Genomic DNA, 20,040 nt, shown 5'->3' on the forward strand with positions numbered 1-20,040 from the left:
CAAATGTTACTTTAAGTCAGGGTTGTCAAGATTTCAGCTAAAATAATAAATATTTTACAATTCACCTTGCTACGTATAGAAAACTGCATGGCTCTAAGGGACACCTAAGAGTGTCATTGTAAATACCTGGTGCAGAACAAGACAACTCTGTGCCATCTCATTTATCCTGCCTTCCAGAGTAAATTTAGCATGCCTCTAACCCATGCTTCTGTTCCAGCACTCAGCCAGACTCACAGTCACTGTGCAAACCTCACGAGGCATCTGCATTTCATACCAGGCTGCAGCGCAAATAGCTCAGGGGAGGCTCCTCCAGAGCAAGGTACAGAAGCAAAAGACGTACAGGGTAGGGCATCTTAACCTTCACTATCCTTTCTATGGCTGGCTGCAGAAACATTACTGGTCTTCCAAAACACTCATTAGCACAGCTGATCTTAAAATGTCAATTAATATAGTGACTCAACTGTATTTTAAATGACTGTGCCTGTATCATCCCAAAATTCCCTCACTAAACATGTTTCTTGCCAATAGGAAAATTACATTGCCTTTTAAACATCAGAAAAGTGTATCAGGTTATCATTTACAGCTAATTGATAAGAAAACTTGAAAATATCTAATTGCAAATCAAAGAAATTTTGTCTACTGTATTTTCTGCCCAACAGACTCATATGGAAAATTCCACAAGAATAGCACATTCACTGGATTGTATCAAGAAAAACACATCAATCTTGCACTGCTTGATCCAAATGCTTCAGCCCACAATAGTTTTATTATAGGCAAAATTGCTTTTGGCAATTTGGGTAATGTATTGGCAGTTAAGGGTATTTTTATCCCTTTTTTTAAAATAAAATTTGACATTTCAGAAATTAAAATGAAGGAGATTGGAGCTGCTGGTATCATTTATTAGCCTTCATTTCAGCTGTAGAATAGATTTGCTCATATTCTTTAGAATAACAGGAATGTAATATTAAATATTGCCATTGAGGCATATCTATATTTCTCATATAGAAACGCACAAAGCTAAACAAGTTACTTTTGAAAATTCTGCTGGTTTCCCCTACATGAACAAACTACAAACAGACTGCATTCAATATTGATCTAGTTCACTAGCAAGGAGAAACAGCACACACAGTGAATTCACTGGGGAAGAAAAATCCATGGAAGGATATAAAAACAACCAATCCAGGAATCAAGCACCCATATCCAGCTCTGAGGACACAGAGTTTTCATTTGTCTGGTTCTTTTCTCTCTTTTCTCTAAATTCGCTTCCCCAGGCCACGGCGTGAGTTGCTGTGCATTTCCCCCCTCCCAGCTTTGTCTTTCTCTTGGAAGCTGCTTAATTTAGGGTGTAATATCACACATACTCATCCTTTTACCTCTTTTAAGCTGTGAGATATTCACTGTGACACAGCTGATGTCTAAACAGAGCCAGTGGATCTAGGTGGGAGGGTAGAATACAGATCTATTGGACTAAATTAAATCTAAGGATTCTGCCAAGAAAGGTGCTGCTGATGAAACACTGTCTTGTGAAAGCCTATTCTCTACAAATAGGACCAGTACTCTATTTCAGCAAGATGGAGAAAGAAAGAAAAGCATCAGAAAGCAATAAACTTTAGAGTTACAAGTCTTGGCCTCCACACTTCCCTGCTAGACCAAAGGATATGTAGAAGACAGACACATGCTCTCAAAATTGTGCCTTGCTGGTCAATTATTTGGTCTATAATAATTGGAACTGTATTTCCTGGAAAAAAAAAAAAAAGGTTTTGAAGTAGCAATTACAGCTCTCTGTGAGCTCAGAGCACATGAGAGGATAAAACTAGTTTTGTTACTGCATTATGAAAAGTCTGACCCATCTTACAGACGTTTCTCAATGCATTACTCAAAACGTTTATGCATTTTAATTTAGTTTTGTAAGTCATCTATGTAAGCAAGTGAAACACAAACAGCCCTAAGGACATGTAATTTTCCTTCTTCTTGAAAATAATCAAAGAAAAGTATCTTTTAAAAGTAGCTGAAACCAGAAGGCAGCTAGATCCCTGTATTTTTAATGAGTGCAGTTTCTCTTTCATACCGTTCTCTGAGGATCACAAGGACCAGAAAATGTGCTAAAGGTACTAAAGGTTGTATGAATCTCCCCCAAGGCTGTGAACTAAAGCAAAGTCAATGAGCTTGAAAAAGATGGTTGTTGCTTTGTCAGCTTACTGCTGAATGCTCTGAGACAAATTTTCAGAAACTATGGTGAACCTGACAATTGGCTTTGCTGTAGGTAAGGTGAGCTTTCAATACATGGCAATTGGATGCTAATTTAAAGAAAACTTGTGTGAAAGATGATTTACTTTGTATTTACTCCATGTAAAGCAATGTGCACTTGCAAGGATCGTGCAGCTTCACAATCACACTGCAAGGTCATATCCTGCCTTGAATCAGGCTAAATGTTTTAAAGTGCACTCAAGAGTTAACAGTGTGAGTTGGCATTCAGCAGATTCATTTCCACAAACTACTTGTGTGGCTTTAATAAATCTTAATTTGTTTTCGCATTAGCTTGATGTGGCTGCTATGATGGAAAAACTCCACAAACTTTAAGCTGAATACATTTGAGCATTTTTCTTTAAGTCAACACAAACGCTTTCAAGTCAGTATCTTTGGCTTCATTCTACCTAAGCTACTGCTCTACACTAGGAAAGGAGCTATTTCACATGTCTTCTACCCCATTTGATAACTGAAATTATTTTTTCTTCAAATATCACCCACCATAAGCTTGTGTATTACACGAAAAAGAAAATGGGAAATTTTAATCCCTTTAAAAGACTGAAATTCTCCCATGCAGGATTTTTGCATTACACTGAGCTTTCTAATTCTGAAAGCTTGCTTCAATGGAAAATTCTTTTTAGCTCTTACTTAACAAAAACTTTGTAAAACTGGCAAAGAAAAGAATGGCTAATTCATCGGGAGTTATTAGCGTTTACTTTTTCTGCTTCTATAAAAAGAATAGGATTGAAAAATCATGACAAATGATGTGGGAACTTGGGAACTCCTATGTAAAATAGTACTAAAACTGACATTAAACCCCAATTTTAAGGGGTATTGAAATTCAATTTTTTTAAAAGTAAATATTCATTGTTCAGATATGACTTTAATGGCAGCCAGAACCTCTAATATTCATTAATTCTCTATAAATTCAGAGTTCTAGCAATACTACTGGTTTTTGAGATGTGGCTTAAAGTAATGGAAAACAGCAATCCTAAGATAAATTCAAGGTAAGTTTCTCCTTTCCCAAGAAGAGTTTGATATTTACCTCAGCAGACTCATTATTCTGGTCTTGGCTACCAAACCAAAAGTCCCAAACCTTAAAAAACACAGAGGCAGAAACATACATTTCCCTGTCCTGGATTTGCAGGAGCAGCAAGAACGTTCCCCTAAGTTTTCAAAGAAGTGGAGAGTAATACACCTGACAACCTCCATTTCCTTAGGCATTATCTCTACAAGTTACTATTCAAACACAGTGCCCTCAGCTTCCAGAGGAATTTTGTTATCTTCTCTGAGCCCAAGAGATCTGGAGGAATTCTGACTTCACAGTAAGATAGGTATCTAAATAACTTTTATAATCTGGACCTTAATCGCTGTCATTCAGCTAATAAGCAAACAAACAAAAAAGACTGAGAGACAAAGGTGCTGCAGGCAACAGATGCAGCTGATCTCCAGGTGTACCCTTAGGAGCCCGAAGAACCTGTGCTACTGCTTTCCACTTAAACCCAGTGAAGTAAAAATAACCTAACTTACAGCAATCTTCGTAGAAAAAGTAGGTACACACTTGATTATTTCATTTTTTTTCATGGAGAGAATTGTAATATTTGTTGTACATTGGCTAGATGATAAGTGACAACAAGGAAGAAAAGCAGAAACAGCTTTGACCACACATCAGCCTTTCTGACATTCATATTGACTGCGCCCATTTATATCAAAACCATGGCTGTCAAAACTCGTTACATTTTAAAATATAAGTAAGCACAATTTAAGTATGCTTAGCCATAATTTACCTTTCTATAGAAAAAAATTACCTTTATGTTTAGTTAAATTAACATAACAGGAAAAAAAAACATTTAAATATTTCCTTTTACCCTTACATCTTGCACAGTGTTCTTAAGAATAAGCAGATTGGAAACTATCTGGCATAGAAGGGAAGAGAATTTGGACTGTGACTTTATTTTAAGAATAAACTCCTCTTAATTTACAGGTGTCTTCATCCCAAAAAACAGTTGTTATAAAATAGTTACAACTAAATCTTACACTCATATCCTTTTTTTTTTTGTAATTTAAATGCTGAATTATAACATTTTGCCTAATTAAGAATAATGAGAATAATATTTAAAGTTCTATTATTATTGATTATTTAAGTGTTTTAAAATATTTTTATAATCATCATGGATCAGAAAGCACAATTTCTTGACACTGCTTATTCTTGGATACTTCTAGGCAGACAGGAATCAAGCAAGGAGGACTAAAATAGACATTTCAGATTGTTTTCAGAAATTACAAGTGAGTGAATACAAAGGTTGATCCCTGTTCTACGATCAGCCTCCACTGACTTGGATGGGTATAGTCTTGCATGCCTGAGAAGAAAAGCATAGCTTTTTAAATTTAGTACCTGGAGTTGTTTTTAACATTGAGAGAATCTCTCCAATGCTCTTGTGCCATTTATCATCTCTTTAGGATTGTGCTCAGTGTCAGAAAGTGACAATTTTTTATTTAACAAAACAAGTAAGCTTCTTGGCAGAAGTCCCTACTTGCACTTTCTTAAGGTGTGCTCTGTATCTTATCATTGGTTTATGCAATTTTAGGGAATCAAGAATCCGTGTTGCTGACTTTCAGAGGTAGTGCTGCTCTTATTCACAGCCAATTAGCTCATCAGCTGAGTTCCTAAGTGTCTTGTATCATGTCAGTGATGGTGTCAGCTGTCTCGTGTTAGCTGGAGATGCAAGAATACTTCTTCCCCCCAGAGCAAATGGTGTGGTCGTTTCCTCCTAAGAAACTGCAGACTGGCTTTTGAGCTGCTGAAATATTAGCAAAAACTGCAGAGACAGTTCAAAGTGTACCAATAACCACAGCAAAAGTTCACCAGGTAATTTTCACCCATATTCAACAATTATAGTGCTTAATTTTTGGTAAAACTATAAGTTTTTTTACAAGTCACCTGTAAACAATTCATGGCATGTAAGTGAAAGATGGAGTTGTTGACTTACCTATTTGAGCTTTCTTTTCCAGACAGATTTTACTACTAGTGAGAAAAGCCTTAGTGTGCAGAGACAGAGAGGAACTTTTAACTAGTGAAATTTTATTTCTACATACATGTGCTTCACTCCCTGGAGGAAAATCTCACAGAATATAAAATGAATAAGAAATAATACCAAAGAATTAGCATAAGCTACATGAACCACAGCTCCCTTTTTTCTTTAATTGCTTTTTCTCATTCCATGTCTTGGTCTTCATCTTGTGTCTTGTTGCTTCAAGACTGCCTAGACAAATAACTGCTGAAGAGTTCCTTGCACATTTCCCAGAGGGGACTGCATCTCTGAAAGACAACTTTATCTTGATGTCTCAGCTCAACAGAGCAATATCTCCTCTGAAGGGACTTGTCTGATGGATTGAGGCCTAGAAATCAGCTGGAAGGGAGCATAAGTTAACCTCTTGACATGTCATCCAAAAAAGTAATGTGCTTGGATGGAAATTTCAACAGCTACCTGAATATAATTCATTAAAGTTATTGTCAAGAAGAGATAATAAGGAAGCAGTTATGTGGTTCCAGTAATAAGCTACTGAGTGCTTAAAATGTTATGATAGATGTTTCATGCATTTTAATAGACATAAATGCAAAATGTGCTAGATACAGAGTAAGTGCTTTTAATATAAGTAACTGCTCATCAGTGACATGCACTGGGTAGATGTTTTTAATGTTTTCAGCTCTTCAAAAAAAGCACATTGAAAAATGAATTACAGTTCTTATAACATTAATGAAGAATAATGTTGTAGCTGAGAGACTGCTAGGCTCCTTCATCAAGACTGAACTTATGAAACAATGCCCTGCTGCAGAGAAGTGAAGCAAGGATAAAAGATCCACCTTTCTGAAACAGTCATGGAGCTAATACATACTTACACGAAGGTTTTTTGCAGATGCAATAAAGGAGGGGCCATCAAAATGCCACAGATGACTCAGAAACCAGGTTCTGTGAACTTGTACTTATGCAAATAGGTGGACAACTCAACTTCTGTGCTACATATGGAAAGGACAAAAGCTCTATGCACATGTAGAGTTATAGTTATCTGCTGCCTATAATCAGATTTCACTGGTCTTAGTGCTGAAAGAGTAAGAAAATTCCTTATCAGGGATTTATTCCAGACTTCCAGCAGAACAAATATAGAAATGTTTCAAAATAATTTTGATTTATGCAAAATTTTATTTTGGCAGCCTTGTCATTTTTCCTTTCTTTCTTTGATTGAAGAAGAGGGAGCCAAACATTTCCTAAGCAGCTTGGCTCTCCTCTTCACACAAAACTGAGATATAGGATCAGATCTGACTCTCACAGAAACCAGCTGCAGGTTTTTTTGATCATTTAGAAGTAGTATCTATTAATGTGAGAGGGACAAACAGAAACTTGGCAATTCCCCTCAACATATGCCAGACCTACTGCAATGATCCCTGGCTGTGCTAGTGAGAACCAGATATCCCATTCCAATTTCACTCTCCTTGATTCTGTTTCCCCTTTCCCTTGCTTCCTACCAAATGCATGTCCATTCTATTAAAAAAAAAAAAAAATTCCAAACATTTATTCTATGAGTTCCTTACAAGTGTGTATTAGGACAGGATGGCGGCTGTGAGCATGTGGTGTGCTGATCAGAAAAGCAGTATCTCCCTGCAGAGAGACAGCAATTTGGTTGGTTTTCCTTGAAAAGTTCTCGAGATAAGCACAGCACCACTGAATTAGTAAGGCTTCATTTTTAGAAAAAGTCCTATTCACTTAATAGATTTAAATGCTTCCTGAACTAAACTATTAATGATTTTAGTATCTTATACAGAGCTTTTGGGAAAAAAAAACCAAAAAAGTAATTTTCTATTCCCTGAAAATAACTCTTCAAACTGTAGTATTACAATAGAAATAGTGGAGTATGTCTCCATAGAACTTTCATTTATAAGCACTTCTAAATGTTTTCTGCAAACATATTAATAAATGTTCCTCTCAAGAGCATTATATCTTAGAAACAGAAAGTCCTAAGAAACAAAGACATAAGGAGCAAAGAAAGGTGTTTTTACATGAAGTCTGATAGTATTTTAAATATCTGTATAAATTTAGAAACATCATCAGCTCACCAATGCTGAGTTACTGTTATTTTTTCTTAATCCTGAATGCCAACAATTCATTTTTTTTTAAAAGAGCTACAGACCAAAATTTCTGGCCAGAAAGATCTTAGTAATAAGTAAAAAAAAATTATTCACAATGTTTAGTGAATATAAAAGAGCCATTTTAATTAATGGCTTACCCTAATTTGACTGGATTTGTCAGTTAATCAAGAGGTTTTTTTGAGAATTTGCTGAAATATTGGCTTGTGTCATCTGCTGCCATCTGTGTGTTAACACTCTAATCTTCATGGAATCTGATTACAAAGTTTAGAATGGCTGTATACAACCCAGTTGATGATAGATTTATATTTTTTTTCAGCCTAATGTGTCTGTGAGTCTGTGATTACTTTCACTAGCAATTTCCTCTTGCTCTGAACACAGGGTATAAACTAGTGATGAAATAATTAGGGAAAGAAGTTGCAAATTAAACTGGGAAATGGCACATAAGACCAGCTAGTTCAGCACTGTGCTTTCTAGAGCACCACAGAAAAGTAGGACTGCTCTGTCGTAATTACTACTCTATCACAGCCACAGCTTCCAGTGATGGACATGTTTGGGACTTCTGAAGCTGCAGAAACAGCCTTATCACACAAAGTCCTTGATGTATTTCCATTTCATTTAAAAAAATCAATTTATTAACCTCTTGCTGCTTCTTACGGCTATATAATCATACATTTATAAAACTACGTTCATATTCTCCCAGGTATTTTTTTTCCTACCATGCCTAGCTGCCTCATGTAGGAAAGCTAATCCATACTTGTAATCCTCCCAGCTGCAGTGACCTGTATTTTCCCCGTTTAAGTTAATCAAGAGGAACGGGAACTGAACACACATGGAGCATTCAGGAAGCGGATAAACCATGACTGCATAATAGCATAATGCTGCTTTCTCTTCTGGTCTTACTTCTTCTCCCCACAGCTACTCCCATCCACTGGGATTTCCGGTCACTTCTAAGCACTGAACTGTTTTACAAGAGCTATTTACAACGACTGCACAATTTCTTCAGCTCAGTGCCACCACATTCCATTACTGCACTTGCATAATTAAGGTTACTTTTCTCTAGCACAAATTACTTCGTGCATATTGCTAGTTAATTCCACCTACCACTTTGCTGTGCAGTCATTCAGCATTTTGGAGCCCCTCAGAAAATCCTCAAACGCAGCATTTCATTTGATTTTCCTAAATAATCCCACTGCATTTGCAAATAATATCATCTCAGTGTTCATCTTTGTCTCTCAATCACTTATGAATATGTTAGCAGAGATTCCTGTGGGAGCAGCTGGGAGAAGAGCTTTACTGTGGAATGACTGCCATGGCAGCCCACTTTGCTAATATGAATGACATTACATTAGCTTTTATATATTCTTCACCAGAAGAAAATATTATTCAGTTCCTTTGCTATCACTGATTAGAGCAGGATTCCTTGTTATCCCTGCTAGATTTGACTGTAACACCCACTTTCTGTCATGGAACAAAAATGTGAGGATAATTTAAATCACCAGTCCTGAAATGTGATTAAGTCATCTTGCTTCTCAAATATAAAGGAAGAAAACATAAAAGTAAAATATGAGAAATTTAGGACCTGCTATACATGAAAAAGTTACTTTCAAGTGCTTCTTCCCATTAAAATATTTAAAAGGCCTAGTCTACTTCTTCTGAAAAGTCCTTTTATAAAGGATTTGCTAGGACCAGTATGAGCTAGACATGTATAGCTCCCTGGCATATAAATCAGGATTTATTAATTCAAGACAGTCTATTCTTACAGATCCAGCACATCCTGGAGGCTGCTTTGTCCCTGTTGGTAAAATGAGAGGCTACATGCTTGCAGCAATCTCTGCTTTCCTACCCTCCAAGAGTCCTCTTGTCATACTTAGTATTTTAGAGGATCTCCCGCTCCCTGCTTCCCTTTAAGAGTTCAGGCTGAAGGATCAGAGGGAACAACTTCCATCCACTTCAGGCTGTTCCCTTGGGCTTTGCCTGTGAAACTTTGGCAGCATTCCAGCTCTCAGAGCCCCTTGATATATAACCACACTCTGGCCCTGACTCAGCCCCATATATTTACTAACCTGACAACTATCTATACCTGGTGGGGCAAAAATTAAAGTATACACTGAAATGTCACAAATGGAAAGTCTATTGTTTTCAGCAATCTTAAAGAAGTTTCTGAAAACATTTAGGTGGTAGTGCTAAAAACGTCTTTACCTGAACATTAAACTAATGATTTTTCACCACCAATTAGGGCAACTAATTTTCAAATTTACATAAATTGCTTTGTGTTTAAGCTTTTGCTGTTGCCTTTTTTCTGTGGCTATTTCAGAGCACACCACTGTGCCTTGAGAAAGCCCCAAACATATTATTATTGTATGTTTGATTACTGAGGCTCCTGTTAAATCATCTATGTCTTTAAAGTACCATGAGCAGAACGTGTAACTTAAAAAGATAAAAATAAGATGGATGAAAAGAGTGACAAGACAGGAAAGAAGTATACACACCAAAAAGGAAAACATCTGTTTTATAGTAAGAGAACTTGAAATAATACTTTACTGACAGCCTGCCAGGAGACTAATGGCAATTTTCCCCTCTGTTAGCTGAGGAAGAGCAAACACAGATGAGGTTCTATAAGGAGCAAGTAGAATTCATGCACAGAAATGAACTTTATTGCTGTCCTTCATGCAGAAAGCACTGATAGAGCAAAGCCCTCAGTCCCCAGCAGCCAACCCTGAAAGCTTTGTCAGGGAGAAAGTAAATATTGTAGAGCCTTAAATGGTCAGCCAGCATATCTAAGGCCTTTATTTTCACTTTGATGAAGGTTTGAACTTTTGTTTGCTGTTAATATGATAATTGTCTCCCATGCCCCAGCTAAGCAGATTCAGGCCTGAGCTAGAGAGAAACTTGCGGAGGCTTTGCCACTGGCTTTGACAAATTGTATGTGCAAGACTCTTCTCAAGATTTCTTCATAATAAGCTAAAGTTTTTATGCTCCTTATTATTTAAAGTTTTTAGTTGGTTTTCTTTTTTCATCTTAACAACTGGAACTGGATAAGGAAGGGGTAAAAATGGAAGCTTTTTAGATAACTTGAGCATTTCCCGGCAAAATTCCTGTGCTAACCAAAACACAGGCTTGAGATGAGAAATCAGTATATCACAAGACTAATTTTCTCAATCACTCACTAAGTGAGAGAGCTCACACTTGGAAGTCCAGTGTGCCTTCACTGTTACCTTCTCAGAGTCCTCTCTCAAGCCAAACTATATCCATGTGAAATTTCCCAAAAAACCACAACATAAAACATATTGCAGACCTTTATCATCTTACTTGAATGGCCCAAAAGAACAGCATCCCCTTAGCTGGCATCTCCTATGTTCCTCTTCATGATACTCAGTGCCTTTTCCTCATGCTTGGAACTCCCTAAAACTGGGGATCAGACATTTCCTAGGTTCAACATCCAGCTTGTTTCATAAGCCAAATTCAGGAGAGAATAGTTGTGATGTACATAGCTGAAAGGTGGACATCTCTACCCAGAAACCGTTCCAACGTTTCCCTTCAGTTGTCAGAAACATCACTTCCTTCATTGACATAGATTAATCATTCCACATCTCAAGAAGTGATGTTTATGCCTTTCTGTAAACAGCATGTACTTTTCCAGGATGTTGTTGCTTAGACGCAGGCCAGATGACTTCATTTTGGGATAGCATAAATCTGTGTTGCTGAAAAAAGCAATGCACTCTCTCTACTAAAGGTTGTTTTTCTAGCATTCCTGCATTCCCCCCATCCTGTTTTATTCTACAACAGATATCAGAAAACTGCAGCAAGTTAAAATTAACAATTTTGTTAATGGGTCACTTTAGTCAAATTCATCACATAGACTTGAACCTTTTGTGCTGGCAGCAAAGCAATGGGCAATGTAAGAGCAGTACCAGCAGACAGGAAGAGGAAAAAAACCAGTTTTTAACGTAAATGAAATTTTTTTTTTTTTAGAGTCAGATGAAATTCTGAAACACAAAACCCAAAGAACAGCATGAAAACTTTTGACAAATGATCAGCAGTGGCCATGCTGGTTCCCTTTACATTCCCACCTAAGTCACTCCAGCCATTCAAGAAACAGCTACTACTTTTCTCCAGAGCAAGTGGGCACGAAGACTGCAGGAAGAAGTGAATACCCAGGGAGCCAATTAATGTGTTGGGATGACCTGTGCAGCACCACTTCTTCCCACTCTATATTTAACAGAGAAGGAGAAATTAGAGAGCATCTCTTGTAACTGGCTTCTGTGGCTGTACAGAATAAATAATGTGCTATAATGACTTCAGCCCTCCTGATTATATTTATACAGGCAGGCTCTTCTGCTTTCAAACATGGACTTTTTTCCCAAGGTGAGCTGTTTTCAACCTTTGTTCAAAACATAAGGCCTGGAACAAGCCAGAGGATGGTCTTAGTGCAGCTTCAGGACTGACTACTGAGGACTCCAGTGAGAGTCTCTGAGTAAAGCAGCAGTTTTCCTTTTTTTTTTTGCATGCCGTCTACTAGCAACTATGAAATTGTAATCAGAATTTGATTGAAAGGGGCCAGGTACATTTTCAGTTTTGTTGCATAGCAGCAGAACCTGTTTTTTCAGGAAATTATGTGAAATAGGGGCCTTTAAACTGATATTGCTGAATGAGAAGGAATCCAATGACTTCCTGCTCTAAATCTGCTAAGTATAGGCAAAGTTTTAAAAGAATTATTTATAATTGTTTCAAACTTTATGCCACAGAGGGAAGTTCCTGACTGAACTTGCAGAGAAAGTACCCTGCTGATTTGCTGCATGTCCTCTATGGTAAAGCTCTTTTACATATTTTTGCCAGGCTGTCAGCCACACTTAATGAGGAAAAGATCAAAACTCATGCAATTCATAAGCACTGTGTAAGAAAACAGGCCAAGTACAAAATCTTACATTTTGGGTGGAGCTACAAAATTAAATCATCATAATGATTTTCTACTGCCAAAAACAGCAAAAAAGGGAGTGAATAAAGCATTCTAATAATTCTTTTCACCAGATAGTAGGAAGTTAATACATGGAAATATATTAATGAATTACTTATCACAGTAGACTTTGGAATATCCATAACAGCACAGCTGAAGATTCTGGATTTTGCAATAAAATGCAGTTTTACAAGCAGTAGCTTTCAAAAGGGTGTATAGTCTTCACAAAACATTTTCTGCCTCTTAAAATTCATCTGCACATTGAAAATATAATGCAATTCAACACCATTGCTTGTTCTTTAAAATATACAATTCTCCTCTTATTTACTAATAATCTGACAGAGCTCCTTGTCATGCCCTGGATTTGTAGGATATTTTGACAAGAAGTGCTTCAGTAACAGATGTTTCCAAACAGAATAACTTAATCATCTGTAATGTGCACATCTGCAGAATAGAGGAGTTTTAAAAGGATGAGCATACAAAAGAAGAAAAAATATTAAGGGCTATAGAGAAGAACAGAGAATTGAAATGGAATGAGAAAAAAAAGTGAGAAGAACAATAAATGATATGGAGAATGGGTGATTAACTAGATAGACACAAGAACGAGGGGTGCATGTAAATACAACCACTGAATGGGAACTTAGCTGGAAGAACAAACAGAAAACCCTCAAAGCCCAGGAAACTCTTCCTAATTTGTAAAAGTGGACACCCACCTTGCTCACCCTGGGGAACTGTGTGCACGTTTACTACCGTGGTACTCTCTGCTCCCTGACATCCTGCAATTCATAATCATTTCTTCTGACAGTCCTACATTTGAGTATAACTGAATTCAGTGCCATTGCTCTATGAGTTATTGCCTACAGAAGCAAAGCTGTGTAGAAGAAAACTAATCTAAATCTCTCCTGCACTGTGTGCCACAAGCTGAGCAATCTTTCAGAGCACCATTCAAAAACAGGTCCTGTGCCTTTTCATATTGAACAAAAGTATCAGACTGGGAAATAAGAGCCAGATATTTAACAATTAACATTATTAGTGGTATAATGTATCAATTAATAAAAAAACTACAGTCCTACTCTGCTGACTTATATAAAAATACAGAAAATTTATTTCCAGAAATTATAGCAATACAATAATAATAATAAAACCCCTCACAACCCAAAAGATGAAATAACTTGTAAGACTGGAGATGTCTCTGACAAAAGCATATTGAATATTAAAACCAGCAGCCTTTACAGCTACCTGGATTTTTTCAGATGTTAATGTTTTGGAATTGTTAAAACTGAAACAAAAAAGGAATTTAAATTAAGTCAAGAGAGTAGCCTTTAAGTTACAGCAGTGAAAAATATTAAAATATAGCACAGCTGCTTTTGTTCAAAAGTCATTCAGAAGCTGTTATTGAACTGCAATGTAAATTTTATTGGGATGAACTTCTATCTCAGAAATACTACGGAAAAATCCCATTCAGTTCAATAGGATTCACTGCTATTCATAATTTATGCTTAACAGTTTACGATTAAAGGTTAAAAATTACTTCCTTCTTTGAAAAGGAGAAATGTTTTCGGGCTTTTTTAAAATTTTTTTTCATAAATTATTACTAGACAAGTTTTAAGGATTAGTTTATCAATTCTGTATATAATGTAGAAGAGCTCTACAGCTACCAACTTATTTTTTACAGGATGATTAATGCAAAAAAAAGTTGTTACATTCATATTATTTAAAAGAACAGAGTTCACTGCAGTCTTATTTTTAAATGAGTTCTTTGCCCCGTGAACACTAATACAGAAAACACAGCAGCTATTTCTGTTCATTAAATAAGTTTTTCCCTTTCTCCTGCTGCAGCCTCAACACTGACCTACAGGTACCTGCAATTTAAAAGGACCATTTAATTCACTGCCTGACAGACAACTTAATTTTGTAAACTTGTAGCTCTGAAGAATACAATGAAGTTATTTAAGCCCAACATTTCAGCAACAGTATTTTCTGACTGACATGAGACAGATTTCTCATGATGTGTGGTTTTATGGGCGTATCAATCTTCTAACCTAGCACAAAATGTTTAGCATTCCAGACAGTTCCATAAAATTGGCATGAACAGCCTCCATAGTATTGTTAATGAGACACAAGCTCAGTACTGACCTGATATCTGATTAACATTTTAAAAGTTTAAAAAATTCTGCCCTTCAAACAAGGAGGACCCCAAAATGCCACCTCTTCTGCAAGACAGGACATCAGCTAAAGGGGAAGGCATGACCATGTGTAGAAAAAGTTGCTACCAAAATCTTAGCTCTGTCAGCTGACACTTATTCCTTTGATCTGCAGTGAGCAGAAGACAGGCTTTGGGAGAAAAGGAGAAGAGGAAGAGGTATTTTATTGCCTAGGTTTGTAATTCACAGCAGGAGAAGGTGTTTACATTCCCATTTTCCTTTTTCTTCTCTCAAGCTTGTTTATGTTTAGTTTAAGTCTTTGGATTTGTTTTAAAGCTATCTGTCCAAATTCAAACCTTCATCCTGACCTGTTACTAGGCTAGTTATAACTAATGTCTGCCACTCCCAACACTGAGGTTTTATTAACAGAACTAATTTCTAAGTAAAACAAAAATAGGAAATGGAAAAATAAAATTCTGACATGGAGACCAGATTTACTTCTATCAACATAAAATTAGGATTAATACACATCCAGCTCTCAGCAGAAACAAAAGGAGAGGCACTCAATTATCAAAGTGTTTAGCAAATTAATACTCCAGTTCTGGATGCTGTTGCTTTGAAACAAATTGTGTCCCACTAAACCCCATTATATTATCCAATAAGCATTTTTAAGGACTGCTAAGAGCAATAAATCTCTGTAATCTAAATATTAAAATATAGAATTGCTCATGAAACATCTGGTTGCTGAAAAACTCCAGTGCAGAGAAGAAAGCAGTGTAGCACTTACCGTACTGAAAGTTCACAAAACCCTGCTCAGTACACACAAGCACCACAGGGAGATGGAACTCATCACCCAAGTTCATTTCTAACAACAAAACCACTATAAACAAACTGTAAAGAAAAATAACTTATGAGTATTGTATACCAAGGATATTTTGTAGAGAGGTCATGTTACTTCTGAATGAGACCAAGAACTTGTAACTGCTAATCCAATCCAGTAGGTACATTCCTCCTCTTTGCAATCTTCTAATTGGAGGCTTATTACTTTGTGTTTGCACATTCTCTTTTGATCATCAAAACTTGCTTAAAAATGAAACCTAGAAGCCATTTAAATTTATCTTTGACACATCATTTAGTCCAAAAGAGATTAAAAACTGAAAACACCTGTTATATTGTGGTTTTATTCCTGGGAGGTTTCCTTAAGTTAGTAACTCTATTTTCAGAGGAATTTTCTGATTTTATTAAGGAAGTTAAGAAAAAAGCAATATTGCTTTTCCTGGGAAAAAAAGGAATTTACCACCAGCAGGCAATCTCATTACAGTTCTGCTCAAAAAGCTGCTTGTCTTACACTTTTTTCTAATTGAGATTTCAGCAGTAGAAAAGAATAGTGTCCTGTGGCAGACCAAGAAAATGCTTCTGAGAGTTTTCATGATTTTATATATTTTAGCGAGTGGAAACAGAAAATATTTGTGTTTATAAGTGAGAATTTTTTACTTTTTTATTATTTTGTTTTTAATATGAGGAAGATATATCTTTATGTCTTGGTAATTACAAGCATTTCCTTTATTGTATTGAAAAGTCTCTCTGAATTTAAGAACAGTTTAAATTAAACATTTGCCCCAAGAAATTTTTCTCGTTTTTAATACAAATGCTGTATTTTTGTTTTGTAAAGTTATTAATTGAAAAATCTATTAGCAAATGGCACATTAAGAATAACTTCAGATCATTGTTTTTCTTTATGGGTTATAAAATTATTAAGGAATGTTATGTTAATATCTTTTAACTCTTACCAACTACAAATGAAACCTGTGCAGTTTGTTGTTTAGCTTTTTCTCTATTTGCATAAAGCCAGTCCTCTGGCCTGCAAAACCTGTTAGGAAGGGAAACAAAAAAAACAACCCAAAACTCAAATCTACCATACTTACTATCAATAATTTTGTTGACACCATTCAGGAATTCCATAGACTCAAAATAAAATCACAGTCCTTTTTCTCCTTTCAGAATATAGCCTCTTAATCCAAATAATATCAGAGAAGTTAAAATTTAGTCCATTCATCTGGCAAATGTTTCCCTCTGTTTCATAAACATGCATATCACAGAGAAAAATTGTTCAATTCAGGGTTTTTTTACATAATTAGAGTGTAAAAAATCATCATAGAAATATGGTTATTCTCAGACTTAATAATGTCCTTATTGCAATGCATGACGTTTCCATAAATCAAAGATTTAGCAAAACTCAATTGTGCTATAACCAGCCAGTAAATACAGTTAATTGTCTAGGAGGATTGTAAAATAGAAATTTTTGTAGTAAGAACTAATATGTTACAACAGTCTAACCACAGGTTGAAGGTCAAATGTCAGGAAAATTAGGAGGAGCACATGGGAGAAAAATGTGTGACAGCTTATCAGAAATGCTGGTTCAAAAATTCTTTGGCTACTGTAAATAAATTAGCCTATCTAGAATAATACAATACTAAAAGCAGCATTTCCTCTAGGCTTGTTTACAACCTGTAGAATGCTTCCTTTTTAATATTCCAGTTAATGCTATGTCCTATGGGAAGGACAAAAAACAAGTGCTAAAGATATGATGACTTTTTACACAGTGATAATTAATCATCACATTTCATTAATAAATTATCAAGTGCTTGCAAGCTGTCCACAATCTTTGCCATTCTAGTTTGCATATTTTACAATGGTGGAATAACATTTTAAAAAGTTTGAATAGGCACTTACTGGAATTACAGTTAATCCTGATACAGTCTAGATGGGGAAGAATAGATGAAAAATGAAAATTTATCCTTCAAGGTAATAGCTGCAGACATCCAATAAAATCACAGTCCACCCTTCCGGGGACAGACACATGCAAATATGGCCACTCCATATCATCAGTCTTTATGTACTGTTATAACCCAGATATACTGCGAGAGGTCTTTACCCATAGAAACGACAAATAGGGTAAAAAATGGCCAATTTCAAACAAAGCTACATGGTGACAAATCTAAGTGAAAAGTCAGGATTAAAAGTCAAAGATGCTTAACTGAGGCAGGCTGCAACTTTCTCCCCATCTGTGAAAGAACAGGTAATTTCTCTCAGTGCAATTAGAAAGTGCTCCGTCACAATGGGTCATAGAGCAGGCCAGGCCACAATCAGACACCTTGGACAAGTTGTGGATAGTATAACCTCAAAGGCTCATCTTCAAAAGCTAAGGATTGACATACAGAGCTCATCACCCAGCCCCAGAAATAAGGGTTTGTGGGTTTACGTATCCTTAATGTCTAGATTTTAGAAATGAGCAATGACTACTTTAAAGTTATAATAATACAGAGAAAAAAAAAATCACATATTTATAAATACTCATTAGAGAATGAAGAGAATCCTTTCTATTTTAAGAATTTTTTTTTGCCTGATAAAAAAAAAAAAAAAAAAGAGAAAGAAAAAAAAGGGGGCATGGGAGGAAGGAACAATATTACTGGGGCACGGATTTATTTACTTTTTATTGACTTTCATGACCGATAGAAGTAGGCAGAGGGTGGTGTTTGTATGTAAAGTGAACAACCTGCTCTGTGCACGATCCTCTGGTGGGCTACCTGCATTTATCGATTACTGGAAAAAGAAAAAAACAAACCCCAAACCCTACACCACACTACTCGGTTTGTATGGCTACTCCGGGTTTACACCTTTGAGGAACATATATACCATCAAACCTAGATTTTGTTTCCATATAGCTGAGTTTGTCATGTGTCGTCAACCGCATCAGAAAAGTGGTTGCAAACAGCCAAGGAGCAGCACCTGCACAGCCCCTTTACAGAAAGCGCTCGGAGCCTCCCGCCGCGGCCTCTGAGGGGACCAGCAGGGAAGGGTCACCCGCGACACCCTTTGCTCCTCCTTCTCCCTCCTCATGCTAAACACCAGGGCAGAGTTTCAGTGAGTGACACTTGGATGAAGTGGAGGGTTAGGTGGTTATTTTCTTACCCCCCAAGCCCCACCAGTGCTTTCTGGAAATCTGTGACTAAAGTAATAAAGTACTTAGTTCCCTTTAAAAATAGCATCCCCCTGAAGGGGAATAACTGCATAGAATGTGCATTTTCCTGAACTCCTGTTCTCTTTCGGGTCCTGGCTTGGACTTATTCATAAGCCTGGCTGAAGCACTTTTATTTCTTTAGTTACTTTTTTTTTAACACTACAGAAAAACATAACCTGACATTTTGTCCATCATATTTTAAATGAGGAAACCAGTTTTCTTTTTTTCTTTTTTCTTTTTTTTCTGTAAAAGGGCCTGTGCCTCCTGTGTTCACAAGGCTGTTTGCTGAGGGCCGCAGTCTTTGGGCATTGAAGGGTTGTGTTATCGTTCGATACTACAAAAATACCACTACAGAATTGTTTAAAAAAGAGGAGATGGATTTAATATAGATTTGACACCTAAAAAAAGGAGACCAAGAAATCCATCAGTGGGAGTATCTAACTGCAACATTTTCAGTGTTAAAACCAGAATGTCTTTGATATATTTGCATGTCGTAGATTAATTGGTGGAGGTAAAACTGAGCTGACCTACATATATGTTGTTTCTGCTTGCACATTGAAACTGTGGAATTGCTTTTCTAAAGAAATTGTGGAGGGAGACCAATATTCCAGAACCAACAAACCAATTCAGCCAAAAAAATGCCACTGATGAACTTGTCTTCTTTTTTTAGAATACACAACAGTACAAAAATATTGTGATGGGTAATGTTAAGACTAAATAAAGAATACAAAAATGCAAAAGGAAACAAAATAAATCGTAATAATGGCTGTGTATTTGTGTACGTACGTATGCAAATGCCGCATTGACGTGTGTTTATATATCATTTCAGTTTACTTTTAATGTTAAAACGGGCTGTTTCATAAATGTTTGCAAGCAAAAAGAAAAATGTAAAGAAAATGTTAATTTCTTGGAGGAAGAGGTTGTTACCTAGGTTGACCGTTAGCTTAACTCGTCCTGCATCCAGCTCTAACCGAAGGGTGTCTGCAGATTCCCTGGAAGTTGTTGCCATTAAAATGCCATAAGCTCGCTGAGACCTGAACCTTAAAGAAACATCTTCGGCCTCTGTGTGCATCACAACAGGAAGCTGTATTTTCATAAACATACTTCCATCATAGCTTAAAATTGTTGCCTCTGGAAACAGAAAGGAGAAAATCAGTTGTTAAAGAATTATATTCTGTCTCCTGAAACTCCCTAGACGTAAGATGGTAAATGTATATTCAGTCAGCATGACACAGAAAAGTTACATTTTACTTTTCATTATTATTACTGGGAAACACAGGCAAGTTGGGTTTGGGGTTTTTGTTAGGGTTTGTTTTGATTTGTTTTTGTTTATAAGTGGCATATCTTGGTGCTTTTTAAAGAAACTAAATTGCTCTTTAATGACCCAGCCAGCCATGCGTGCATCTTCAACAAGATTGGTAAAATCACCTGTAAGGCAATGCTTGAAATACTGGGCCTGTACTACTTAAAATAGGTCAAATCAGCAGAAGAGATTCAGGTAAACCTTACAGACTAACAAAAGCCCATG

The 20,040-nt window shown here is 36.4% G+C and overlaps 1 protein-coding gene across 31 annotated transcripts in view; it reads right to left on the reverse strand.

Moving 5' to 3' along the window:
• The window catches only part of NRXN1 (neurexin 1), a 674,580-nt gene that overhangs the window by 366,842 nt on the left and 287,698 nt on the right, over positions 1-20,040 (reverse strand). For 22 of the 31 annotated variants that reach the window (XM_039568048.1, XM_039568043.1, XM_039568039.1 and 19 more), the window contains 2 exons: positions 19,440-19,643; positions 17,225-17,251 (listed from right to left, as the gene is read on the reverse strand). In XM_039568048.1, the coding sequence (XP_039423982.1) occupies positions 17,225-17,251; positions 19,440-19,643 (231 nt within the window). The remainder of the gene's footprint in view (positions 1-17,224; positions 17,252-19,439; positions 19,644-20,040) is intronic. The other 9 variants (XM_039568063.1, XM_039568060.1, XM_039568061.1 and 6 more) reach the window with 1 other exon arrangement.

This window comes from Corvus cornix, chromosome 3 (assembly GCF_000738735.6).
Source record: "Corvus cornix cornix isolate S_Up_H32 chromosome 3, ASM73873v5, whole genome shotgun sequence".
Lineage (NCBI taxonomy): Eukaryota > Metazoa > Chordata > Aves > Passeriformes > Corvidae > Corvus > Corvus cornix.